This window comes from Pan paniscus, chromosome 19 (genome assembly GCF_029289425.2).
Source record: "Pan paniscus chromosome 19, NHGRI_mPanPan1-v2.0_pri, whole genome shotgun sequence".
In the NCBI taxonomy this organism is placed as follows: Eukaryota; Metazoa; Chordata; class Mammalia; order Primates; family Hominidae; genus Pan; species Pan paniscus.
Genome location: NC_073268.2, coordinates 26,380,408 through 26,406,281, shown reverse-complemented (window position 1 = coordinate 26,406,281; position 25,874 = coordinate 26,380,408). Strand labels below are relative to the sequence as shown.

The following is a 25,874-nucleotide window of genomic DNA, read 5'->3' as shown; positions in this document are numbered from 1 at the left end:
GAGAAATTCTCCTGGGAGCCAGTAGGGAGGCAGGGCCTTGGGTGCCCAGGGCTGTCCCAGGGCCAGTGCAGGGAAGGGTTCCAAGATTCCTAGGTCCCGATCCTGGCTGTGATGCCACCTTGCTGTGCACCTTTGGGAAGCCCCTCTCCTTCTCTGAGCTGCCCTCTCATCTGAAAAAGAGATGGACTCATCCATCTCTAACCTCTTGCCTCTGAGTCTAGAACCTTCTCTAATGTCTTGCCTCTGAGTCTAGAACCTTCTTTAAGTGAGAGCATCTGGACATATCACAGCCCCCACCCTCACACCCAGAATGGGCCTGTCATACAGGAGCTGCTCATAAATATTAACTAAATCAAACGAGTGCACTAAGGGTCTCTCACAACATCTGGGTCCAGGAGCCACCCTGCAGCCTCTGACCAGGCCACAAGGGCAGTAAACACCCACGGGTGAGGTGTGTCCACTCTCCACACAGCCTCCGCGCCTGCTCATTAGACCTGAAAGAGATTGCGGCATCCCTGCAATTCCTGCTGCACCCCTACCCTTCCTGAGGGCCAAAGTGCCTCGCCCTGTCCCCACCCAACCTTGCAAAGACGGGAGGTGACCCCACTGAAACCCAAACACAAGGCTGAAAAGCAGATGCAAAGTTGGCTTCTCCCTTGGCTAGGGGTGGCCTAAGAGCTAAGAGGGAGACCAGGATGAGAGTGGGGCCCTGAATAGCAGGCGGAGCCCTGGGAAGAGGGAGAGGGAAGCGGAGAGAGAACAGAGTGGCAGGAAGCAGAGGGCCACAAAATCCCCCTTCTGCACCCCAGGGTAGGCCAGGCCTGAGAAGGGACCCAGACGCTGGGGCTGCTGGAGTCACAAACTCGCTCGCTCGCCCCTCCTCCAGGAGCCAGCAGTGGCAGCTGGAGAGTCTTCTCTGTGTCTGAGTGAGGGAACTCCTGAGAGGGGAGGTGCCTGGTTGAGAACTCATGTGCTAATCTAGATCCAAAGCTCCGGGATCGGGAGGAGGAGGGAGAAGACGGTTCAGGGGGTGGGTGGGGCAGTCCTGGCAGGGAAGGTCTGTCTGGGCAGAGGTTGGGAAAGCTGGTCACGGGAGCAGGGGCAGGAGATGCCCAGTGGGGCAGGGGCCCGGCATGCAGCAGAGCGGGCCTGGGTGGCCCCCACAGTCCCCGCCCTCACCTGCTGCTGGGCCTGGATCCGCATGTACTCGGCCCTCTGCTTGCCATGTTTGCTTTTGTCGGGGCTGCCCGCCTGGCCCTGGGCCGCCTTCAGCCGAGAGGCCCCCGGAGTCACCACCTTCATGGGTGGTACACTGCCTCCGCCACTCTGCAGGAAGAGGAACAGGGTTGCAGTTGCAGAGTCCACATGGGGTGAATCACACAGGAACCCTAGCACTGGGTGGGGTCTCGGGGCTGGGACCTCCTCAGTGGGGCCCTTTGAGACCTGGAGACCCCTCTCTGGCTCCACACCCAAGTCCAGAACCCAGGTCCACCCTCTGAGTCCCCACTTATGGTCTCCCTGCAGGAGAGGGGTGGGGCCCAAGCCAGTTTCCCAACGGCTCTTGAGGGAGAGCTCTTCGGTGGCTTCCTTGAATAGCTCAGGGGCAGCTGATGCCCTCCTTGGGGAGCCTCTGCTAAAGTGAGGGTCCCCAGCAGCAACCCCACTCCCGGCAAGGGGCACCATCTGGACCTGGGTGTACATGCCAGCAAGGGGCTCTCTATAATGGCACACAGAGCAGAGGGGCAGCCCCAGGCCCACATCCTCCTCCTAAGGGGAGGATGCAGGTGAGGTCTCCCTAGGGATGGGCAAGCTTGGCTCCCATGAACCTCCCCAAGTACCAGGCCTGCCCACGGGGCACTGGGGATCCAGAGGCGCAAGCAGAGAGATGACAGAGACAGAGAATCAGAGACAGGAGGGGGAGGGGAGCATGGGGATGGAAGGTGGGGAGAGAACTTTATTTGTTGGTTTACAGATACAGAGCAGAAGGGGGAGGCCCTGGTTCTTGCCAAGGCTGGGGATTGGCCGGCCCCTGGGTAGGCCGGCTTCCCAGCCTCCCCTGGACTCTGCCTGCAAACCCTGCTCTGGCACCAGGCTCCCAGGAGAGTGGTAAGAGCTGAGAGAAGGCCGGTGGGAGGAGGGGGCTGGCCTGGCATTTCTGCTGCCCCCTACTCTGTCTGACTCTGGAAATGGAGGAGGAAGGCAGCAGAGGAGGATGAAAAGCGGGCAGCCACCTGGGGGCGGAGGGGTAGGGGTGGGGGGCTGCCAGGGGACCCCATGGCAGGGCCTGTGCCCATGTTGCTCAGGGTGGCTTCCAGCTCCCGGAGCGTCTCCTCCAAGCTGTCCATCTGCTGGGCAGTGGCGCCCCACGTGGTGCGGCCTGAGTTGGCAGCAGCCTGGCCCTGATGCTCCCTACTGCAGGTTTGGGCATCATGTCCAGAGTCCTTGAGGATCTCCTCTGGGTAGGTGTCAGCAGTAGAGGTCTCTGGAGTCCCATCCTGGGCTGGTCCCTGAGGACACTGTACCCTGGCTCCTCCATCCTCTAGGCTGCTGCCTCCTCTACCCAGTCTCTTCAGAGCTGCCCCCTCCTTCCGGGGCATGAAGCTGCTCCTTGGCCCAGAAGTCTCCCCCACTACCCCTGGTGGGGCCTGTGGACCATCCCAGCCCCTCGTGCTGTCAGCCAGGGTCTGAGGTCTTGGGGTGGGAGCTGTCCTGGGTCCCAGTTCCTCAAGTCTGGCCTCTGGCGGGGAGGGAGGGTTGGGGGCACACTCTGTCAAGATGATCCTTGGGACGCAGAAGGCCCTGGGACCTGGGGCAGCCTGCGGGGAGAAGGAAGATGAGGAAGAGTGTGATTCCTACAACCAAACCCCAAGCTAAAATGGGTGTTACAGTTAGGTGAGCCTAGCCCCTTTCTTTTACAGATGGGAAAACTGAGGCAGGGAGGGTCCTGACAGAGGCTACCCAGTAAGTTGGAGGCAAAATTGGGACCAGAATTCAGGTCTTTCCCACCATACCCTGTGGCCTCCTACTTTCCAGTAAAGGTGCCGGTTTGGCCAGGGCAGGCACACATTTACTTTACACCACCCATGTGAGCCTCTGGGAGCCGGGCTCAGGGTTGCTCCTATGAGTGTGCCCATCTGTGCAATGACTCGACACCAAGGTGGGGCCGGTGGAGGATGAAGTGAGCTTGCTGGGCATGTTGTGAGTGCTTCATAAATATTAGCTATTTGTTGAAATGAATGGAATGGCCGAGACCTTTGGCCCCATGTGGGCAGAGACAACATGTCAGCCTCTGGCATCTCAAACCAGAGACTTCTGGTCTACCCCAACTTTGTGTGCTCTCCCCAAGAGCTTCACAGCTAGAAGGGGTGGGGCTTGCCCCCTGACAAATCCTCTGTGGCACACACACTTGGGCAAAGCTCCCTTGGGCACCTGCTCCGGTGCCAGCATCCCTGGCCCTGGCCTCGGTGAGGGCACAGAGGGAAGCCCCAAGTACCACTCCCCGATGTGAGTGAATCCTGGTCTAACTCTGAGCACCAGGCTTGTGCCAGGTGCCGTCACACCCTTCCTCACCTTCAGTGCCTACCTTAACCCGGGAAGTGACTGCTGCTCTCACCAGGGCGAGGGAGGTAACACACTTCACCCAAGGCCACCCACCCACAGCTAGTGGCAGAGCCTGGATTTGAACCCAGGTAGTCTGACTCCAAGGCCAGTGCTCCTTCCACTAAAGGGAGCCGTGGGGAGATGGGAGGGGGCAGCAGGGACCCCCAACCACCCCCTCCCAAAGGAACCCACCCAGCCTTGCCACCTGCTTACCTGGAAGTGGGGGGTGCTGACTGGGAAGGCAGAGAGGGCAACCTCACGCTCGCCCGGCTCCATTGCCCGATGCTGCCGCAGGATGCAGAGGGTCGGCCAGGGGCAAAAGGCCTTGTCCACTGGGCCCCTCAGGATGGGCTCCCAGAGCCGGAAAGGGGCAGGGCTTGGATGGGAGGGGCCAAAGTGCCAAGGGCATGGCCAGCCCAGGAGGCGCCCCTTCCATACAGCTCATCATCCTAGAGGTTCCTCGCACTGCTCTGTGCCCATCCTCTGCCCAGCAGAAGGCACTGTCCACTATCTGATGCCCCTCTGCTCCTCCCCCGCCAGGAAACCAAAGCGCCAACAGGCCTCCAGCCAGGCCAGAAATCAGGTGGCCACCAGCACAGAGCCCACTGTGGGCCAGGGAGCCCCAGATAGGGAGTGTGTGCACACGGGAGGCTCTCCTTCTCCAGAGCAGAGGCCCCCCTGCCTCAACCTGACCTGGCAGAGAGAGAGAGATTCCCAGACCTTCCCCCTCCCCTCCTCCCCAAGCACAGTCCCCAGGGGTAGGGTGCAGACAGCAGGTTCACCCCCAAATTCCCAGGAAAGAATAAAGAGGAAATAAGTGCAGCAGGACAGCAGCAAGGACTGACAGAGAGAAGGAAGAATTTCCCAATGCCAAAAGAACCAGCAGCCAAGGAATGGCATAGCTTTCTTCCATTCCAGGCTCTCTGTCCAAGAGAGCATCGTAGGCCCTCGGGCTAGTAAGGCTGTAGATGAGCCTACCCCTGTGGTGTCCTGGCCCCCAGCGCAAGGCATAGATTCTAGGGGAAAAACAGAGCCCCTCCCCGGCACAGGCAGCAGAGCAGCGAAGATGGAGGTGGGGGCTAGGCAAGGGCTCAGGACAAGGTCAGATTTTGAGCTGGATCCAAAGTCATCTTGTGAGCAAGATCCAAACTCCAATCTTGGCCACACTCAGCCTTCGGGCCAGACCTAAGCTCAAACTGCGAACCAGAACAAAATACTCAGGCCTCCATCAGCAAGCCCGTGAGAAAATGCAGACACAAGGGGCCACCAGACACCCAGGCTGCTGGAGTCTCAGGGAGCCCCCCAGCAAGCAGCGGGGAGGAAGGGTTATGCGCCTGTCCTTGGAGTGGGGGAGGGGTGAGTCCACATGTAATGCTGTGGCAGTGGCTGTGGCCATGGTGGGACTTGGGATGGTGACTGGCGTTTTAGCGGGTTAGCGTGGGAGGTGAGGAGAGGAAGCTGTGGGGGCACAGGCAGAGAGAGAGCTGTGAGAAGTGGGAGCAGCCCCGTTACCTTCCGTGTAGGGCCTGGGGCTGAGCCCCCGGGGGGCCCCAGGTCCTGGGGGGACAGCAAGGTGGGGATCAGCTGGCGGCGGGGCGTGGGGGGGAGGGAAGACACTGAGCTTCTCTCAAACACCTGGGGAGCAGAAGGTGGGGGCAGGTTTGGAGGAGGGGGCACTAGGGAGGATGGGGGTGCTGGCCTGTGGCCCCGGCACCCTTGGGGAGGGTGGCCTGGGATGGCATCGGCCCCCAGCCTCACCCCTTGGTCCCTTGCCATAGCCGCCAGCCCTCTCTGCCCTCATCTGGTCACCTCAGAGCCCTGGTAGTCCAGGTCTCCCGCACTGGGGCTGGGGGTGGCTGAGAACGCTTGAGTGTGGTGACTGACACTGCTGGGAGAGTCGAGCCATGGGGTATGAGAGTCTCAGAGCTCCGTCCTCAGAATACTCAAGTATGGGGGTCTCAAGCATGAGCTGATCTCGGAACACTGGGGGATGGGGATCTCCAAACTCGGTGATCTCAGAATCTTCGGATACGGGACTTTCAGAGTGCAGGAGGTCTGGGGATACTTGGGGGGACTCAGAGACTACAGTTAAAAAACTCAAACCTGCAAGGAGAGAAGACTTTAGACCCCCATCCCTCATTTCACAGTGGAGAAGAAATGGAGGCAAAAGGCTGGGGTCTGAACAGCCAGCGCTCCGCAGGGAGCCCGAGAGCCCATCTTCTGCCTCATCCTGTCACCTGGCCTGGGGGGCAGCCTGGGAGGGAAGGGGGCCTGGCTGAGACCTTGGGGGCCAGGTGTGCCCTGACCTACCTCTAGCTCTGCGATGATGCGATCCTCGTCATCCTCGTCCTTGATGGCCGAGGCCATGATGGGTGGTGTGGAGGCCGGGCGGGCCACCTCAGACACAGCCCGGCGCAGCTTCACCTGGGGCTTCTGCACCTCCAGCTCCTCGGACTCAGCCTTCTGCAAGGCCCGGGACTCCTGTCAAGGCCAGGCTCTGCCCCACTTCAGCACCAGCTCACCTCCCAGGCCCCATCGCCCATGCACCCCAGCTTCTCGTCTGCTACTTCTGCTGCTACACCCCTGCCAGGGTGTCCCTCAACAGACAGGGGCCTGGCATGGAATTAAGGCAAATACACATACCTAGAATCCCAAACTAGCAGGACAAAGTCGCCACCGGCCACTCCCTCTTTCCTTCCATGTTCTCTGAGAAAGGGGTCTCTTTCCCACCCCAGAGGGCCTCCAGAAGTCATCTGAGGCTTCATCCTAACTCAGTCCCCTGGCCCTCTGTCTGAGGTGGGAGTGGTACCTTGATGAAGGCCGAGTCCTTCTTGCTGGTGACCACCACCTCTCCGGTACGTGTGGTGGTCAGGCCATGGGAGGAGGGGAAGCTCCGGCGGGGAGGGGGCGGTGGGGGCGACTTGGAGGGCTTCTCTGTGCGGTATCGGGGCACTGTCAACTCATCTGCAGGCACCAAGGGGCTGGGGGTCAGCAGGCCTGCAACCTTGGAGTCAGTGCACTACATCTAACTTGAAGGGGATAAACCTTGCTTCTTCCTCCAGGGAGGACCAGGAGGAGGTGAGAGGAAAGCCTGGGGGCAAGAACACAGGGCCCCTCCTTCTCTTACCTCTCCTGCACACAAGCCCCAAGCCCTATCCCTCTCCTGACAGCACTCTTGCTACTCCAAGTGTTGTCTGTGGACCAGCAGCACTGGCAGCGCCTGGAAGCTTGTCAGAACTGCAGCTCAGGCCCCACCTCTGGGCTGCTAAACCAGGATCTGGTTGAACAGATCCTGGGGTGACGGACACACATTCAAGTTAGAGAGGCGCTGCTCTAACCACCTCCTTCCCACTGCCCCTCACCCTTGCCTCGGCTCAGCTCTCCATCTCTCCTCCAGGGATCCTGGCCCCTCCCACTGGGCTCTCCTCTCCCCCAATTTGTCCTCCAGCCCTGCTTCCGGGGTAACCTGCAGAGAGGTCACTCTAACCATTCCCCTGCCTTTGATCTTGCAGTGGCTCCCCATCACCCCAAACCATGTCCAAGCTCCTTAGGCCAGCACCTCTGCACCTGCCAAGCTTTCAGCCTCAGCTCTGCTTGCTGCTCCCCAGGTTGGACCCTGTTCAGGCCATGCCACACACACACCTCCAGGGGTTTGCACATGCTGTTCCCTCACCCTGGAGTACCCGCTCTCACTGGCTAGGGAAGTGCCCACTCATTTGCAAGACTTCAGTGAAAAGTCACATCTTTAGGGAAGCCTTCCTGCCCTCCTAGGGCCTCCGCCAGGACTGCACAGTACCGGCATTCACCTCTGCTATTACATTTAGCACTTGCATTCTATTTCTGGTTTACATACTAGGCATGGTCCGGCACAGATTTCTTAATCATTTTGAGCCTATGTCCTTCTCTGTAAAATGGGAATAACTACCATATCTGCCTCCTGAGCTTGTTATACAATTATAAGGATGAGGCCGGGCGTGGTGGCTCAAGTCTGTAATCCCAGCACTTTGGGAGGCCAAGGTGGGCGGATCACGAGGTCAGGAGATCGAGACCATCCTGGCTAACGCGGTGAGACCCCATCTCTACTAAAAATACAAAAAAATTAGCCGGGCGTGGTGCAGGCGCCTGTAGTCCCAGCTACTCGGGAGGCTGAGGCAGGAGAATGGCGAGAACCCAGGAGGCGGAGCTTGTAGTGAGCCAAGATAGCGCCACTGCACTCCAGCCTGGGCGACAGAGACAGACCCCGTCTCAAAAACAATAAATAAATAAATAATAACAATAAAATTATAAGGATGACTACATTAAAAGCAATGGAACAGTTCTTATCACAGAGTAAGTGCTTGATAAACACAAATGTCAGTGTTATTCCCCCCACTAAATTTTGAGCTCTTTTAAAGCAAGCCCTGTCTTATTTCCGTATCTCCAGCACCTAGCACACAGTAGGTACTTAACAAATATGCATTGCAGGAATGAATAAAATGAAGGAATGATGACTGCCACTTCTGGTCTGGATTTCTGCCACTCCCGGGACCATGACTCAGGCTGGGGACCATGGGAACTGTGTCAGTATCAGCAGTATCAGCGCTCAACCCGCCCTCAACACAGCCTGGTTTGGGGCATGCGCCCAGCCAAGTCGTGGAGGCGGATGACTCTGCCTGGACTTGCTCCCTGCCTGGTCCTCTCAGTGGCTCCCTTCCCAGGACAGTGGGAAATGCCGGGATGGAGTCCAGCTTGCCCTGTCCTTCTGGGTCCCAGTCTCCCTTTAGTGGCAGCTGATGTCCCAGGGCCTCCCTTGTGTGGCAGCCCAACCACAATGATCTTGAGACCCCAGTGCCTCCCCCATCAGCCTGGGCTCCTGAGGAGGGCACTCCCCCACGCTGGGCTCCTTACCAGCCCTACTACTCCCCATACCTGAGCCCCTCCTCCCACTGGGCTCCGTTCGGGGGGCTGCCTTCTGGCCGTGGGGGGCCTTGGGGGGCTTGTGATCTGGAGTGGGGGCCGGGCCTGGATGGGCCTTGCTGGCACAGTCCAGGTCAGGGATGGCCTTGAGCAGCTCTGCCTGTGTCTCTTCCAGCAGCCGGTTGATGTCCTTGGCACTGTACTGGGTCAGGGCTGCCCGCTTCTCCTCCCAGTCTCGCTCTGCAGCCTTAACAGGGAGCCAGGAGTCAGGATTGAGGTAGCTCTCCTGCTCCAGGACCTCTGGGGCCTCAGCCTCCTCCCCCAAGCCACGTAGGCAAGGAATAGAAAACGAAGCCTCATATTTGATCCCACCTCCAGGAAGACCCTTTGACTTCTCGTGGGTATCACATGGCATCCCCATGGGTAGGAATGCCACCCTCATTATATACTACATTCGTGATAAACTTAGATCTATTTCTGGGCATTCTATTGTTTCACTGACTACATAGTCTATTCTTGGGCAAACATCATACTGCTTTGATTATTGTAGCTTTATAATACGCTTTCTGTCTAGGAGGGCTAATGTCACCCTCATTATGCTTCTTAGGCTTCCATTAGGGCACTGGCCCTCCTCCCCCACGGAAAAAGACCCACAGGATAGGCACTCCCCACTCTAGGAAGGATGGTCGTAAGAATGTGTGAACCTGGCTCATGGCCCCACCCACAATCCCTGGCCCCAGCACCTCAACAGACACAGCTTTGTCCACGCTTCTCTTGCCAGGAGTGTCCAGGCCTTTGGTGGGGTTGCCCCCCTTGGGGGTAAGAGAGGCTCCTTCAGCTGGCCCGCTCAGCTCATGCAGGTTCAGCGGGGGGCTGGGGGGTGGCATTTCGAAGTCCACGCTCTTGTTGAAGTCAGTCTCTGCCGCCACCTTCTTGGGGGACTGACTCAGGAGATTGTTGGGGGGTGGCCACACACCCTCATCCACTTGCCTGGGGTTGGGAGAGTTGGGAGCAGCTGTGAGGCCAGCAGGTGGTGACCCTTCTGCAGGAAGGCTGCTCTGAGGGAGGTGGGGTGGAAGGCAGGCTCTGGGATGCTGTGGGAGGGCCTGGGGAGGAGTGACTGCCCCTGGTATAAGAGGAAGCCAGGTCTACAGCATGCAGGGGTCACAGGGCAGAGCTGAGGTGCCAGTCCAGTCGGCACGCCAGTGACCTTTGGGGGAGTTGGGGTAAGGGTTCAGTATGACCTATGGGTCTGGGCCCGGTGTGTGACCCCATGGGAAATCAGAGGTCAGGGACAGAATGACCTTCGGATCTGGGCCAGCGTGTCCGTGACCCCGCGGCAGCGCTTGAGGAGCCCATCCAGGCGCTGGGGCTCCTCCTTCAGGAACTTCACCGCCTCCACCTCCACGCGCAGCACCACCCGCATCTTGCTCTGCAGGCCCGGGAAGTGAGCTGAGGAGACAGGAAGGCATGAGCTGGGGCCAGAGGGAGCACCACAGACTGGGAGGAGAGGATGGTGGCTGGAGTATGGCAGACTTCCCCACCCTGAACAACGTGCTGCATTCGCAGGCCCCAGACCCACCCTTGAGCTCTGTCAGCGTCTCCCCGAGCTGCTTCAGCACCAGTGCCTTCTCCTCCAGCTCAGGGCCGGGCACCAGCCGGTGGTTGTGGGACACGTCCCTCTGGATCTTCTCCACCGATTTCTCCAGGTCACTGCAGCCACAGAGAGACCCTTTCAGCCCTTTTGGCCTGAGATGCCAGCCCAGCCCCCTGAAATTGGGCAACTGGAAAGAAATCAGGCCACCAGTTGGATCGAAAGTAAAAGCAGGAGGCTGGGCACCGTGGCTCACGCCCGTAATCTCAGTACTTTGGGAGGCTGAGGCAGGCGGATCACTTGAGCCCAGGAGTTCAAGACCAGCCTGGGCAACATAGGGAGACCTCATCGCTACAAAAAAATAAAATAATTAGCTGGATGTAGTGGCAGGTGCCTGTAGTCCCAGCTACTCGGGAGGCTAAGGCAGGGGGAATCACTTGAGCCCAGGAGGTTGAGGCTGCAGTGAGCCGTGATTGTGCCACTGCACTCTAGCCTGAGTGACAGAGGGAGACCTTGTCTCAAAAGCAAACAAACATAAAAGCCAGCCATCAGGCCACATACTCAAGTAAAATCTGCAATGCCAAATCTCAGAGATGAGGAGACTTCAGAAGCGCTCCCTAAGAGGTGCCCTGCACCATCTGCCCCCTTGGAAGCTCTGACCCTCAGCAATATCTGCCCGAGTATCTCTCATTGTAACTTGCATCCCCTGATTCTATTCTGCCAAGGAAGCAGAGAGAACTTAGTTGCCTTTCAAAGAACCAGAGGCAGAGCACGTGCCCCTGGGGAGGTCTCTTGTCTTGGGGGAAACTGCCATGTCCATTGCCCTTCTCTCACATGATCCAGCCACACAGCCTCTTTCCTGAGGGCCAAAGCTGAGTTAGATTTTCAGCTACTATATGCTGAACTTGTGTCATTTGAGACCCTACATTCTTCTAAATTGTAAATCAGATCAGGTCATCACTTGTGCCATTGAACGCTAAATGGATCCCATCATCCTGAGGCCTAACATCCAGACTTTTCAATGCAGCCAAGAAGGGCAGGAAGGTGGTAGTTGAAAACTTGGTTCTAGAGTCAGACTGATCCAAGCTCCAATCCTCACTCTGCCCTTGCCAGAGGAGAGATCTTGGGCAAGTTACCTAATATCTCTGGACTTCAACCTCCTCGTCCAAAAAATAGGGATGGTAAGAGCTCCCCGCTAGGCATGGTGGTTCAAGCCTATAACCCCAGCACTTTGGGAGGCCGAGGTGGGCTGATCACCTGAGGTCAGGGGTTCGAGACCAACTGGCCAATATGGCGAAACCCTGTCTTTACTAAATATACAAAAATTTGCTGGCCATGGTGGCGTGCGGCTGTAATCCCAGCTACTTGGGAGGCTGAGGCAGGAGAATCACTTGAACCCAGGAGGCGGAGGTTGCAGTGAGCCGAGATCATGCCACTGCACTCCAGCCTGGGGAACAGAGTGGGACTCTGTCTCAAAAAAAAAAAAAAAAAAAAAAAGAGTTCCCCTTTCATGGGGGCCATCAGGTGGATTGGATGAGCTAATGCAGATGGGAAAGCACGTGGCAAAGGGCTCAGTGCCTGGGAACTGCTCTTGTTTTCCGTGCTGCTGTAACCCTCGTCTCATCTGGCTTCTGCTTAGAGCCCTTCAGACCTGCTCTGAGGTGCTACATGTGCTGTCCTCTCTGGCTCTTTATAATGCTGTTTTCTCTGCCTAGAATATTCCATTCACCCATACACATACAGGCACACACACATGCTAACTCCCACTGATCCACAGGTCTCAATGGGAAGCTGTCCTCCAGCCCCTCCCCTTGCGGCTGTTGGGTCTGCTTCCTGCCCTCCAAACCGCTGAAGCTCCTGTTGGCTGGGTTGTGCAGCCTTCTGGACTACTAACCCCAGGCAGGCAAAGACCATGTCTTCCAGATTCATCTCCGGTTTCTAGCACCTGGCATGGTGCCTGGTGCAGAGTAGATGTCTGGGAAATAATTGTGGAATGAATGAACAAGGGAGAGAAGGAACTGCTGCCCAGGTAAGTCATCTCAGTTCTGTACTTGAGTTGCTGACATCCCTGACTCACGTGCGGGACTTTATATATATTCCTGTCAAATCCCATTGTTGGATTTCAGCTGAATCCAGGGGCAAACAACTTTTGAATTTCAGTTCTACCATCCAACAGATTTGCTCTCCCTTAAAGCTCTGTGTCATCAGCAAATCTTATCAGCACGCCTTACACATCTTCATCCAACTAGCAGGTGAAAAGACAGACTGGGTTGAAGTCAAGGGCAAAAGCTTGTGACTCAGCAACACTACCAGTTAAAGAGCTATCCTGTATTACGCACTTACTGTATGCCAGGTGCCACACTCAGGCCTTGGCTTTCATTACTTTAATTAACCCTCAAAACAAATCCTGGAGGTGGGAACAGTTATTATCTCCAGCTTATACATAGACAAACAGTGGCTCAGAGCCTAGACTACACATCCCAGCCTCCCTTGCAATGATAAGTGGCCATTTAACTGAAGTCTACCCAATGGAAGATGAGTGGAAGGGATACATGCTGCTTCCAGACCTGGCTCACAAAAACCTCCCATGTAAGGTCCTCCATGCTCCTTTCTCCTTTTTCATTGGTTGGAAACTCTCTGGGCGATCTTGGAAAACACATGTTGAAGATGGCAGAACCTCCATCAGCCTGGGTCCCTGAATGACTGCATGGAGAAGAGCCACCCGCCTAACCCACCCAATACTGTTCCATGAGAAAGATATGTTTATTACTTTTGAATTATTAAACAATTTGGGAGCTTATTTGTTATAGGAAGCTACCCCAATTAATTAGCTATCCTAAGACTCTGGCATTTAAAAAAAAGGAAAAAAAGATATTCAGATATTCAAAGAGATTAACTAGTTAGTTCAAGGTCATACAGCTATTTTGCAGCAAAGTGGGATCTACTCACATCTGACATCAGCCATTGGTTCTGCTGCATCTCATTTTCACACTAGACCAACATCAGCCACGCTGCCCCCAATCCATACACTGTCCTAGCCCAGCCCTCGCTCTACCACATGGGAAAGAACAATTCCCCTGCTCATATGTGTGACACTTGACTGGTCCAGGCTGTGCCAGTTTTATAAAATGGTCACTCCCAAACATCACTCAGAGGGGGAAGAGACTCTCATGTAAAGGACTCAAATAAGCCTTCAGGAGATGACAACACTGCAATTCTTAGGCAGGAGAGACTAGGCCTCCCTAAGCTCAATCGGCAACTTGATGTTCTGATCATCCAATCTGCCAAAGTTGGGGGGCCTCTAACCTGGGCAAGCTCTGCAAATGAGTCCCAGGCCAGCTAGTCTAGACACTGGATTAAAATGTGGCTAGGCTTTCCAAGCCCAGGTTTAGTCCTGGAGGGGTCAAGAGGGGAGAGTCAAAATGGAACCAGCTAAATAATTTATGGGGCCCAATGCAAAATGAAAATGTTACCTCTAGTTTAAAAATTATTAAGAATTTCAAGATGGCAACAGCAGAGCATTACACCAAGCATGGGGCCCTTCCAAGCATGGGGCTCCGCGTCACGGCACAGGTGGCATACCTACAAAGCTGGACCTGGGTTAGGCAAAGGTGGATTCCAGGACCTAAAAGGTCTCAGTCAGCAGAGGCTGCACCTAAAGGCAGTGCCCAGACAGACCTTAAGTGCTGGGCTAGATGGGCAGGTGAGTGAGTCAAGTTGAATGAAACAGAACCAGTTTTAACTTCCAGCAAGTTGCCAGGAAAGAGGAAGTGGTATAGCAAATTGGAGCAAGAGTAAGCGTAAGCTCCTGGAGTAACCACGAGCTACAGCCAGAGTGTGGGGCAGGGGGGCTGCAGGGTTAAAGCCTGGGAAGGCTATGGGAGCTGGGCAGGGAGGGCCTTCATGGCCAGGTTGGAGCCCAGTATCTGCCCAACCCAGAAGAAGCAGGAGTCCCCTTTCAGGAGGATGGAGAATCCTGCCAGAAACAGTAATGCAGGTCCCAAGCTCTCTGAGTAATGGGTTTGATAATGGGGCAGGGGGTGGGGAGTCTGTGTTCCTGGAGAACCAAGGCCTTCAGGGAGCCAAGGACCAAACACTTATAATGACGGTAGCATAAATCTCTCCTTTCGTATCTTCTGGCTCTGTGCTTTTAGATCTCCTTTAATTTTCCTTTAATGTCTCGGTAAAGTTGCTTTTGAAAATTCCAACCCCCCTCCTCTGGGCTGAATGAAAAGGGACAAGGAAAGGATAAAAAATCTGGAGAAATGGAATTCCCTGGGTGAGGAGAGATGACACCTGCCAGTCTGCTTGGAGATCTGGCTGGAGTCCTCACTAAGTTATCACACCCAGAGTGATGGGGTGGCCCCTTACCCTATTTCAGCCACATGGTGTCATGGGAATTGTTGCCTTGGGCCTTGCTAAAATGCACATGTACCACTAGGCTATGTGGGCCTCAGGCTGAGGAGCAGCAACCCATCTCAAGGAGCCCGTTGCAAGAGGCTCATTTATGACTTAGTGAGGAAGCTGGGCTCCAAGGAGCAGCCTCTCCTGGCTCCCGGAGTCACTGGCCAGTACAACTCAACCCCTTTTTGAAAAGAGAGGTGAAAAACTTAATGCTGGGTACAGATGAGGACACTGGGGCACAGAGAGGGGTAGGAACTGCCCTGATCACTCAGCCCCTCAGTGCTGGCACTGGACTCCAGGTCCCCTAGTGCCCTGTGTCACCAAGAGAGGACCCACAGGAAGGAGCAGGGCCTCTGTCTCAGATCCTTATCACTGGCGAGGGAAAGCAGGGTGGGGGTGCTCACTCCCTGAATGGACACTGAAAGGCAGCGTCTCCCTTCAAAGGTGCCAGACAATGGAATGGTTGGCCAGACAGCCATTTGCTAAATTTGGATCAGAAGACTGTCTTCTGTTAACCCCTCCATGCCTAAGCTTGCGGAGGCAGGGTGTTCGCGATTCCTCCTTCCTTCTGAAAACACTACAGCCCTGTTCCAGCTGCACTAGGAAGGAAGGTGGGTTTTCCTTGGCTATATCTGGACTCAGAGATCAGGGAATCGGATCTCCAATGATGGCTGGTCAGCGCCAGGCTGGAGCAGTGGCGGCACCTGAACGCTGCACCTGAACTCACTACCCAAGGGTCACTTTGCACGGGTCACAGGCCAAAATGAAAGTAGGCAGAGGGCAGAGGGAAATCAGGCAGCTGGCCACATGACAGTGAAGCTGCAGGCCACAGGAAGCCTGAGTGTGGATCATTATGAAGCAAGACCATAGCAAAAGCAGGCATCAAGCCAGAAAAAAGAAATCAGGAATAATGCCAGCCGGTCAAAGGTTTGTGGGTCACAGTGAAATCAGGCCAGAGGAGAACGAAATCAGGCTTCAGAACAGACCAACGCCACCTGTGACTCAGAGGGAAGGGAGCTGCGCCTCCCAGGGAAACCAGGTTGCGGGTCACTTCAGCCGCACCCCCACCCCTCCCTCCGCCGCGGGCCCAGCCTCACTTGAGCTGCTGGGTAATAAGCTCCTCGTCGTTGAGATAGCGCAGCCGTTCCTCTTCCACCAGGGTGCGCTGCCGCTGCAGCGGGTCCTCCTGCCGCCGCGCCGCCTCCGACACGCGCATGCTCAGCTCTGCCTCCGTGCGCTTCAGCAGCGCGCGCACCGACTCCTGGTTCTGTAGCTGCGGGACGCACGGACGGATGGACCCGGGTGGGGGGAGCGGAGCCGCGCGGCAGGGGAAGGGCCGGGAGAAGGCGGGTAGAGGACTGCCCAATCCAGGGCGGGGCTCTGCAGAAGAAGCGGCTGCTTGGCTCCGCCTCAGGCAGCAGCGAAGGGGTGGGATGGCGAAGGGCAGGGGCGGGATGGCGAAGGGCAGGGGCAGAGGGCTAAGTTCTGGGGAAGAACAGAGGCAGGAGGAGAACGGATGGGGATCGTGGAGAGGGGAGCGTTAAAATGGGCCATGCAAAGGGGCAGCTGCATGGCTGTGGCCGCGAGCAGGGGTGGTATTGCAGGGGGAGGAGGGCAAGGTTAAGTTCTGGGGAATATGAGGCAGGAGAAGGGGTTGGGAATATTTGCGGGACAGGGTGTAGCCCTATGTAGGTCCCTGCCGACAGTGCGACCGCATGGCTATGGCTTCCATCATCCCGGAATGGGGACGGGACTGGAATGAAGGACTCAAGCGCTGGCATTTGATAGAGCTTCTATGGCTGGGACAGGAAGACTAAGTTGATGATCGATCCAACCCTGTTCCAAGCCTGAATGGCGGGGGTGGGCAAGATCTTACCCGTTGCCCAGATGGCAATTCTCTGCCCCCTCCCCAGCCTGTCTCTGCTAATTATCCTCACCTGACGGGCCCTGGGCCTACTTGAGGAGCGGACTCGGCGATGCCAAGCTCCTGACAGGTGGGACCATCTGCCAAGCAGGGCCGGGGAGACTGTTGGGGCTCAGGAGGGAGGAGCTGAGAGGACTTGGGGGAAGGGCTCTCGCTGACTCAGGGAAAGGGATGCAGGGCAGGAAGGAACTGGAACTGCCCCGAGGGATACTGACGACGGAGGGGCTCAGTGGGTGACTGGGGCTCCAGGAGGGCGATGGGGACTCAGGGAAGGAGAAGGAGGGCTCAATGAGGGGGTCACGGGCGAGGGATAAGGCCTTGGTGAGGAAGTGGAGGTTCAGCGAGGGGGCGGAAGCTCAAGAAAGGGGAAGGGGAGAAAGGGTTCGGAGAGAGACCAGTGAGCGGCGAAGGACTCGGGCGTGGAAGCTCTGGGAAAAGGATGAGGTAGTAGGGGATGGGGCGGGACTTGCGGCAAGGGACTTCTACCAGTAGGTGGGCGTTGGTGGGGCGGGGCCCAGGACGGGGCGGTACCTGGAGCTTGCGCAACTGCTGGAGCTGGCCGCGCAAGTCACTGGCGCTGTTCTGCAGGCCTCGCAGGTGAAGCTGCATCTGCAGCCGGCTAACGGCGGTAGGCTGCCCTGCGGGGGTGCTGCTGGCCGAGGGCGGGGGCGGGCCGGACACCGGGGTGGCCCCGCTGCTCCGGCCGCCTGACCCACAGGCTGCAGAGGACCATGAGGATGGGAGAAAGTGAACAAACTGTGAGCCTGGGAAGGACTGGGCTGGGACAAAGTCCTCCCTACTCTCCGACCCCACACAGTAGCCAGAGAAGCCCGTGGCTCTACCTGCCCCAAGTGGTCAGCCCTAACGGTGGGGACCAAAGTGCCAGGAAAAAGACCTCTTGGGCTAAGGCCAGTGATGTAGCTATTGCTTAATCCCCACTTTATAGATTAGAAAACAGGCTCGGAGAGAACAAGGATGGGGGAGGGGGAGGTTCACTCACGTGCTGAGGGGGTGGCTGCTCCATTGGAGCCTTCAATCTTCTCGCTGTGGCACAGGGAAAAAAGCCATCAGGGGGTCCAGGCCAGCCCCAGACCTTCAGAGCTGGGTGGAACCTTGGATGTCATCTCCTCCAGCTCTCCGATCTCAGGATGGAGTCCCAGAGAAGGGAAGGGATTCACCCAGGGTCACCCAGTGAGACACTGGCAGAGCCGATGCCCATTTCCCCTTACTCCTGCTCCACCCCTAGGCCCTGGCAGTGGTGTTGGGAGAGGGGCCTCACCTGGGGGTCTCAGGCTCAGAGCCTCGCAGTAAGGCGCTCTGCACCAGGCCTGTGAGGCTGGCAATCTGCTTCTCCATGGCCTCCATGCGCTCCCTGGGGAGGAAGGGGGTCTGGGCAACCTCGCCTCTGAGCATAGGGTCTCTCCTGCCCAGCCCCCCATTCCTAAGATTGGTAACCAGAAGAAACACCGTCCCATACCTGGCTGCCAAAACACAGACAACGCAAAGGGCCCCAATGCCTAAGGATCAAGCCCACAGCCTCCCATCTCACCTTTCATTCCCCCCCTAAAGGCTGCACGCTGATCTCTCCATGCCTGGCAATGCTTTCCCCTGCCTGCTCTGCCTTTCTCCTGACCCCTCCCCCAAACCATTCCACAGACCCCAGGGGCCCCGAGGAACCCCTCCTTCCATGCCACCCAAGGGAAGTGGAGGTATGCTGAGTGTCTCCCCACTAGACCAGGACAGGAACTGGGTTTGCTCAGCTTGGCATTGACAGTACCCTGTGCAGCGCCTGCCACACAGGCCACGTAAGAGCTGTGTGAAGGCCAATGGCTTCTCTTCACTGCTCAGCAGCGCTGCCTGAGGGTGCAGATTACCTACTGCCCTGGTTACCTCCTCCAGCCCTGCACCCTTAGGAGGGGACCAAGCGATAGGCAGGGGCTCCTCAGCCTGGAGGCTAGGTACCCGAATGTGCTCCTTTCCTCGTCACCATTTCTCAACAGCACCCTCCTCCCCAGTGGACTTCAGCTGTCCCAGTGCTGGACAGCTCTCACTGCTGCAAACTCTTAAGCTGGAAAGCCACTAAAAGTGGTTCAGCCCCTCAATTTTACAGTTGGGGAAACCGAGGCTTAGAAAATGGATGCAAACCCAAGTCTCCAGAGTCCTCGTCTGGGGACCTCTCAACCACCCCCTCCAGTCTTGCGGATGGGAGGAAAATGGCAAGCTGGTCTCTCCAATGCCCTCTCTGCCACATCCAAGATGCTCTCTGGCGACCCTTCAAGACTACTCAAGGTCTCCAAAGGACTCCAGGATCTCAGTCCAGGACACACACCTGCCACGGACTCTGCTGTGAACCCTCTCCGCAGCGCACCCCCCACCCCCAGTCCCTGAGGCCTGGTTAACGTCCCTCACCTGGTCTCCGTGTCCTTGGCTGGCACTGGCGGCCCGAACCCAACCAGCGAGCGTTCCCCAGGCCCAGGGAAGAGCTCCGAAGGGGGAGCTCCGGCCGTCGAGGCGCTCCCCGCGCTGCGGGTCTTCCCTCCAGGACTCTCGGCAAAGACGGACGAGGAGCCCGAGTCCTTGCGGAAGGACTGGCGCACTGGCGAGCCGCGGCTGGGCGGCCCCGAGTAGGGGCTGTGCGGTGGCGGGGGACCTCCGGGGGGTGCTGCCACGTCGGCCAGCTTCTGCGGTGACGAAGGCGGCAGGCGGAAGCCGTAGCCGTCGCCGTACAGCGGGCCGCCGCCGCCCGCCGCCTTGTACAGGGAGTCCTCCAGATCGGACTGCAGCGCGGCGGCCGAGTAGGTGCTGAGCGAGCGCACCGAGCCGCGCTTGTAGAGGCCGCCGGCGCCCGGGTAGGCGAACGGGTCGCCGGCGGCCGCGGCCAGGCTCAGACGGCCCTCGTGCAGCAGCCCGTAGGGGTCAGCATAGAGACCCTCGCCTTTCACCAGCACCATGCCGCCCGCCTTGCTCGCCAGGTCCTCGTCCGGCTTCACGTCGCGCCGCTCCAGGATGGCGCTGGGGCTGGGGCTGACGCCCTGGGCGGCCGGGGCGCCTCCCAGCCTCTCGGCCGCGTGGTGCACCGGGCTGCCGGCGTACGAAGGCGGGCGCCCCCCGGCGTACGATAGGCGCGAACGCGACGGCGAACCGGACTGCAGCCCGGACGGCAGCCCCGACGGCAGCCCCGGCGGCGGCGAGCCGGATGCCAGGTGCGGCGCTGGTGACAGGTTGTTGAGGCGCCGCGTGGGCGAGGACTCCCGCGATGCGTACACCATCTCTCTCTGCGCAGAAGACAGCCCGGAACCCCACGGGGCTGGTCACCAAGGACACCCCTGTCCCTTGCTTGAGGAGCCAGCATCTCCTCCCTGACGCTTAGGAAGTCCCTTCTGCTCTCTGCCCTCCCTCCATCCTGCTGCGTCTAGGGTCCCTTTCCCATCAGGGTTCCTAGCATGGAGGAAAAGGTGGCCGATGAAGAGGCACCAGAGGGGTAACCCTCAGCTCAGCTACCGTGAGGGGCGGGAAGTAGAAGGGGAAGGGGTGGCTCCGGCTCCTGAGAGAGGGCTTAGAATATCTGGAGGCAAGTTAGCAAAATCCCGAGTGGACAGGCCCGGAATGGAGGGGAAAGTGGCAGGTGGGACAGGGGCTCTTCCCTAACCCCTCAGCCCCTATGCTGTCTTCTCCAAAGCTGGCCCTGGTTCCAGATGACAACTGCCCAGACCCTGCTCCCCTGGACCCCATGTGCCCAGCCTCCCCAATGCCCTGGGCATGCCCAGCCATACCCGGAGGTCCCCGTTGGTGAGATGTGAGCCAGGAAAGGCAGCGTAGAGGGGCTCCTTTCTGTAGATCTTGATAATACTGCGGTCCTGGATGTCCCTGGGAGAGGCGGGGGGACGGGGGTCACCACCCATCCCCCAGCTGTGCACAATGAGAAGGGATGGCTACTCCAGGCCTAGAGAAGAGGGGTGGCCAGAGGCACCGGGAGCCCCATCTCAGGCTGCCTGCACACACGCCCAGCAGCCTCCACCCCGGCCTCTTCCTGGCCTCCGGCGCCATTTTCAGGTTAGCTCAAAGCAAAGGGAACCAGCAGGGGTGGACGATTTAGAGGGGGGGGGCGCTGAGATGGCCGAGGAAGGGGGCGGGGCGGTAGGGCTCTGGGAGGGGAGGGGAAAGGCTGAGGTCGGGTCAGGAAGGAGCTGGGGAAAGGCTGGCGGGGTCCAGCACCCTGCAGAGGAGGAGCGTGGGGAAGCCCACCCAAATCCCCCCCGGTCCACGCCCACCGGACGTCCTCCAGCTCGTAGAAGACGTTGCGAGCCTCGTCTTTGATGAGGATGGCGGTATTGGGCGACTTAAGCATGCCCATGGTGAGCTTCTGCGGGAACATGTGCGCGATGAGTGCGTGCAGCGTGTCCAGGCTGCTGACCTCGTGCGTGATGTGCACGCGCCGAGTCTCCTCCCCGAACTGCAGGAACAGCACCCCTGCGAAGGAGACGCCGCCCTCGCTGTCACTGCTGCCGTCTCCACGCCGCCCTCCAGGAGAGCGCGGGGAGCTTTTCGGAGCTGCGCCAGCCCCGCAGCGGCAGGGTCTGAGGCTAGACGCCGCCCCCGAGTGCAGATGCACCCAGGAACCTCTCATGCTGCCGGCGGGGGCGCCAGGCCGGCTCTCCAGCCTCTCAAGGCACCCACTGGACTCCAGGCAGTTGAAGGAACTTGGACAAGGAAATGGAAGTGGGGGCAGAGCAGGTGGGGCGGAAACTGAGGGGAAGTGAGCTGAGGGAGAGAGAGGTTGGAGAGAGTTAGAGAAGGGAGATGGGAGAGAAGGGAGGGATGAAAGAAAGGGACAGAAAAGGAAGCAGGAGGGAGAGAGGAGGCTTGGAGGGAAAGGGGTCGGGTGGGGATGCTGAGGGCGAGAGAGAGATGGAGAGAGCTGGGGTTGCTTGGGGAGAAGGGGCTGTGGAAAAGAGAGCAGAGCTTGAGGCGAGCTGGCGTGCTGTAGGGGAGGAGGGGGCTCCAGGGAGTGAAGAGCAGAGGGAGGAGCCTGTGTCGGGAGGGAGGGTGGACTGGGCGGGCAGTACCTGGGGAGCGCAGCTTGGTCTGGCTGGCCGAGCGGGAGAGAGGCAGGCTCTGTCGGAAGCGGTTCATCCTGCTGAAGCCCAGGGGCAGCTCGGCCTCCGACATGGTCTCCAGCGACTCGGCGGAGGCGTAGGACAGCTTTGCCGCCTGGTCTGCCAGCCCGGGCTGGGCTCCCTGAGTGTGGCGTGAGCTGCGGGTCTGCAGGGGCCGGGCAGGGTGAGAGGAACCAAGGATGAGCACCCCCCCCCTTTGCTTGTCACTGCCCATATCCAGGCCTGGGAAGGTCCTGCCAGCCAGCGACACCCACACAGATTACAGACTCCTGGCACGGCCACAAGAGAGTTCCCCAGTCTCTGCTGGCCTTGGCCTCCCTGGGACACCCGGCAGGTAAGGAATGGGCAAAGGATCCAGGCACCCTGGGAAGCCAGACAAGAGGCCATGTGAGTGGGAGCCATGGGCACGGCTGCTATTTCAGGCTTCCGAAGAACAACACAAATTTGTCAACGAGGTGAGCAGCAGAATCGTTGAGCAAATTGGGGCATTAGTTCCAGACATTAATTAAGTGGCAGGTTTGTGAGCGGAGAATTTATTCTTCATGGAGTTCAGAGGGTGGGGGTGGGGGTGGGGGCGGGAAGCAGGGCCCAGGGAGAAAGCAAAGAGAGCTGGGACCCCAGGATCCCAGCTTTGAGGGGATGCGGACCCTGACAGAGCTGGACACAGGGAATGTGCCTGATTTAGGGTGACTGAGAAAACTATCCCGAACTCCTCAAAGCCAGCTGGACCCGGATTTGAGACGACCTGCCCAGTGCCCACAACACACATGTTAAGTCTGATGTGACACACATGTGCCAGGCCTCAGCCCCTCCTTGCAAGGCACATGCTGCCACACAGCCAGCCAGCCTCCCCAAGGAGCCTCTGAGTGATGGCAGCCACTTCTCTGAAGCTGTAGCTGAGGCTGATATCTGGCTGGGGGTGGGGAAGGATGTCACAGGACAGCTTGATGGCTCTCTCCGTGGGGGAGGGGGAGTCAGGATGATTTCAACCGTACTTTAAGAGCCTACTTTTGGCTGAAACCTGGGGATGTCACTCAGGGCCACAGCCCCTGACATTCTGCCTTAGTCCCTGGGCAAGAAATCTGGTTGTTGTACAGAAGCTGGTACAAGGAGTGAGATAATGAATCTGATCTACATCATTCCATGTTATGTGCATTATATACATATATGTATTACATATACATATACTGTCAAGAAATAATCATGTTGCCCAATTATATTTTTTTGTAAAACAAATTGTCTATTTTTAACAACAAATCACTCAAAACCATTAACACTGGTTATCTCAGGGTTGACAGTTTTCTTTTTTCACTTTATAGATTTCTCTACAAAACGGTGTGAATAGATTCCTTTTATAATTTAAAAAAAGACAACAATAAAATATCTCTAAAAAGGAATCATTTATTCTCCTCTTCAGCTCCCTCTCTCCCCAATTCCTGATTTACCCCTAATTAATCTCCATCTTCATATTAACTCAATTTAATGTTCCAATTGGATTAGCACTCTTAAAGGGAGAGCATCTTCTTCTGATGGGCAGTATGCCCAGCTGTCCCCAAGGTGGCCTTGAGGGTTTGGGGACCATAATAGATCAGACGTGGGGACATCAGGGAGCTTCCCCTCTCAAGCACAATGCCTTGACCACTGGGTGGGTGTGGGTCTTGGCAGGAGGAAGGCAGCATAGAAATGGGCCAGGGGCAGTAGGGAGGGGCCGCTTGTGTTCGTGACCGAGAGGCTATGGCTCAGCTCTAGGCTGACCACCAGTGCCAGCCCACACCCCTCTGTCTCACCTTCATCCCAGCTGAAGGGCGGGGAGCTCTGTGGCAGTGTGGGGAACCAGGTCTGGTCTGGTGGTCATGGGGTTGCCTGGCAACTAAAAGGTCAGTGGTTGCCAGGCTAGTGTGGATGAGGGCTACAGAATTCAGGCAGCATGAGGCAGCCAGCAACGATGAAGAGTAGGGGGTGGCCATGGTGCCGGGGGGACACCAGTGAGATGCCAGTAAGGAGGCAGAACAGGGGTCCAAATGAAGGGAGGCAGGGCAGGGATCCTGGGGGTTGCTGCCTGCCAAGAAGGCAGAAACCCTGGGAGAAGAGATGCCCACGTTCCCTGCTCCACCACTTCCTAGCCCAGTGGGCACCTTTCCATTCTCACAGCCTGTACAGAAAACCCTCTCGAGAGGAGGGAAAACCTGCTGGCACTTCTCTCCATGCTTGGGCTGAGACAATAGGGCAGAGGAAAGTGAAACATCCAGGACTTCCCCACCATAAGGGAGATGGCAGAAGAACAAAAACAGTGATTCAAGCAGAGCTCTCCCAAGACAGGAGAGGGACCACCATGGGAGGTAGAGAGCGCCTATCACCAGAGTGTTCCAGGGAGCAGCTCATGGATCTGAGATTCCCAGAGGTTGTCCATAGACTAGGGAAGAATCACTTGGGAGCTTTTAAAAATACCTTTTCAGGACCCCATATTCACTGAACCAGAATCTCTGGGGATTGGAGCCTGGGGTTCGAGATTTTTGACAAGTTCCTAAGGCAATTCTGATTTCTAGGTTTGAGAATCAAGGCAGAGTCTATGATTTAGTAGCTAATGAGGTCAGCTACCATGTAAGGCTCACCAGGAGCCAGGCACTGCCTGGAACATGCATCCCCTCGTGTTTTGTTTTGTTTTGTTTCCTTCCTTCCTTCCTTCCTTCTTTCCTTCTTTCTCTCTTCTTTTTTTTCTGAGATAGGGCCTCCCTCTGTCACCCAGGCTGGAGCGCACAGGCGCAAACATAGCTCACTGCAGCCTCAATCTCCCATACTCAAGTGATCCTCCCACCTCAGCCTCCCTCCTTAGCCAACAAGTTCTCACTACATTGCCCAGGCTGGTTTCGAACTCCTGGGCTCAAGCATTCCATATGCCTCGGCCTCCGAAAGTGCTGGGATTACAGGCGTGAGCCAGCCATCCGGCCTTTTTTCCCTATCTTTACAACAATTCTATGATGCAGACATTGTCGTTCTACTCTACAGAGGAGAAACCAAGGCTAAGAGGATATGTGACTTGCCCCAGGTCACCAAGCTAGTTAGCAGCAGACTGTATGGCATTCACCACTACGCAGCCTGGCTCTTGGGTCCATGCGCTTAACCACTACCCTCAACTGCCTCCTCCAAAGAGGCTATGCTTGACACTGTGACTTTGACTCCATGATTCTCTGATTCAAGGACTTCTTGCAGTGCTAGGAAGAATGCATGCAAATAAGACACCTGGGGAGTCTGGGTGGGATGCCTCCCACCCCCTGTCATGATCCCTGGGACTTGGGAGGCCAGAGACTCCAGGAGGCAAGCAGGTGCCTGAGGGTGCTCTCCCAGGGGTCAACAGGATACCCTGGGAGGGGCAGACAGCTGTCTTAGCTCTGGAAAGGCCAGAGCTCAGGAGGAGGCAAGAAGGCACCTATCCCTCAGCTTAGCCCTCCACTTAGACAACAGGCTTGAGGGTGTAGGACCATGAGTCTCCTGCCTAGCACGGACCAGCCCCCATGGTGGACAGTAAGAAAAGGAAGGGGGACCCATCACAGTCACAGGGCCTCCCTGGGAGGTGAGATATGAATTCAAAGAAGAGGGCCCACAACAAGGGTCTAAGTCCCTAACTCAGAGGCAGCAGTCTCTCCAGGCTGGGGAAAATGTATGTCATTTCAAAATGCCCCTCAGGGGCTGGGGATGCCTGGGGACTGAGCATCTCTAGCCCAGATCCCCAGCAGGGGTGGCCCAAACTCCTACTCCATCCACAAGCCCCTGACAGGCGAACCCAGACTCTCCCAAAGCAGCAGCCACAGCCTGCAGCCCCAAGGCCCACCGCCCATACCAGAAGGTGTCCGTGCAGATGCGCACCCCGGTGCAAAGCCTGTGCAAGGGAGAGGCAGGGGCAGGGGAGGGAGAGCACATGCAGTTGTCATGGGAGCAGAGGCATCACACACTGACCTTGAAACTCCAGTAGTTTGGCTGCTGATGGAAATAAGAGAAGAGATGGTTATGAGGGGGCCCAGGAGGGGAAAAGACGGGCAGGGGCAGGTTAGAGACCCTTGGAACTCAGCACTCAGCCCTAGGACAAGGGCCCTCCACCCTCCCAGGAGCAGGAATGAAGTCATGCCTGGTACATCCATTCTCTACTGAGACCTGGAACACCATGGTGTACCCAGGATGGCCCTGAGCAGGCGCTACAGCGACTCCTCGCAGAGTTACTGGTGGGAAAAGGCACAGAGGATGGTGATAGAGCGAACCCATGAGGCAGTCACAAGAGAGGCAGCGACAAAGCTGAGCTGTGGGGTCAGAGAAATGGCAGGCCAGGGAACAGTGCTTGGAAGAG

The 25,874-nt window shown here is 57.5% G+C and overlaps 1 protein-coding gene across 14 annotated transcripts in view; it reads right to left on the bottom strand.

The window, feature by feature from the left end:
• SRCIN1 (SRC kinase signaling inhibitor 1) overlaps positions 1-25,874 on the bottom strand; it is a 75,872-nt gene that overhangs the window by 12,600 nt on the left and 37,398 nt on the right. For 6 of the 14 annotated variants that reach the window (XM_057300357.2, XM_057300356.2, XM_034941989.3 and 3 more), the window contains 18 exons: positions 25,490-25,513; positions 21,485-21,680; positions 20,690-20,888; positions 20,192-20,285; positions 18,828-19,693; positions 17,698-17,841; positions 17,419-17,462; positions 16,950-17,137; positions 15,592-15,767; positions 10,079-10,209; positions 9,801-9,948; positions 9,240-9,486; positions 8,509-8,743; positions 6,410-6,564; positions 5,911-6,063; positions 5,113-5,235; positions 3,814-3,885; positions 1,903-2,816 (listed from right to left, as the gene is read on the bottom strand). In XM_057300357.2, coding sequence (XP_057156340.1) covers positions 2,166-2,816; positions 3,814-3,885; positions 5,113-5,235; positions 5,911-6,063; positions 6,410-6,564; positions 8,509-8,743; positions 9,240-9,486; positions 9,801-9,948; positions 10,079-10,209; positions 15,592-15,767; positions 16,950-17,137; positions 17,419-17,462; positions 17,698-17,841; positions 18,828-19,693; positions 20,192-20,285; positions 20,690-20,888; positions 21,485-21,680; positions 25,490-25,513 — 3,846 coding nt within the window. In that variant the 3' untranslated portion in view covers positions 1,903-2,165. Of the gene's footprint in view, positions 1-1,179; positions 1,327-1,902; positions 2,817-3,813; positions 3,886-5,112; positions 5,236-5,910; positions 6,064-6,409; positions 6,565-8,508; positions 8,744-9,239; positions 9,487-9,800; positions 9,949-10,078; positions 10,210-15,591; positions 15,768-16,949; positions 17,138-17,418; positions 17,463-17,697; positions 17,842-18,827; positions 19,694-20,191; positions 20,286-20,689; positions 20,889-21,484; positions 21,681-25,489; positions 25,514-25,874 lie in introns of those variants that run through there. The other 8 variants (XM_034941994.3, XM_063598671.1, XM_057300358.2 and 5 more) reach the window with 5 other exon arrangements.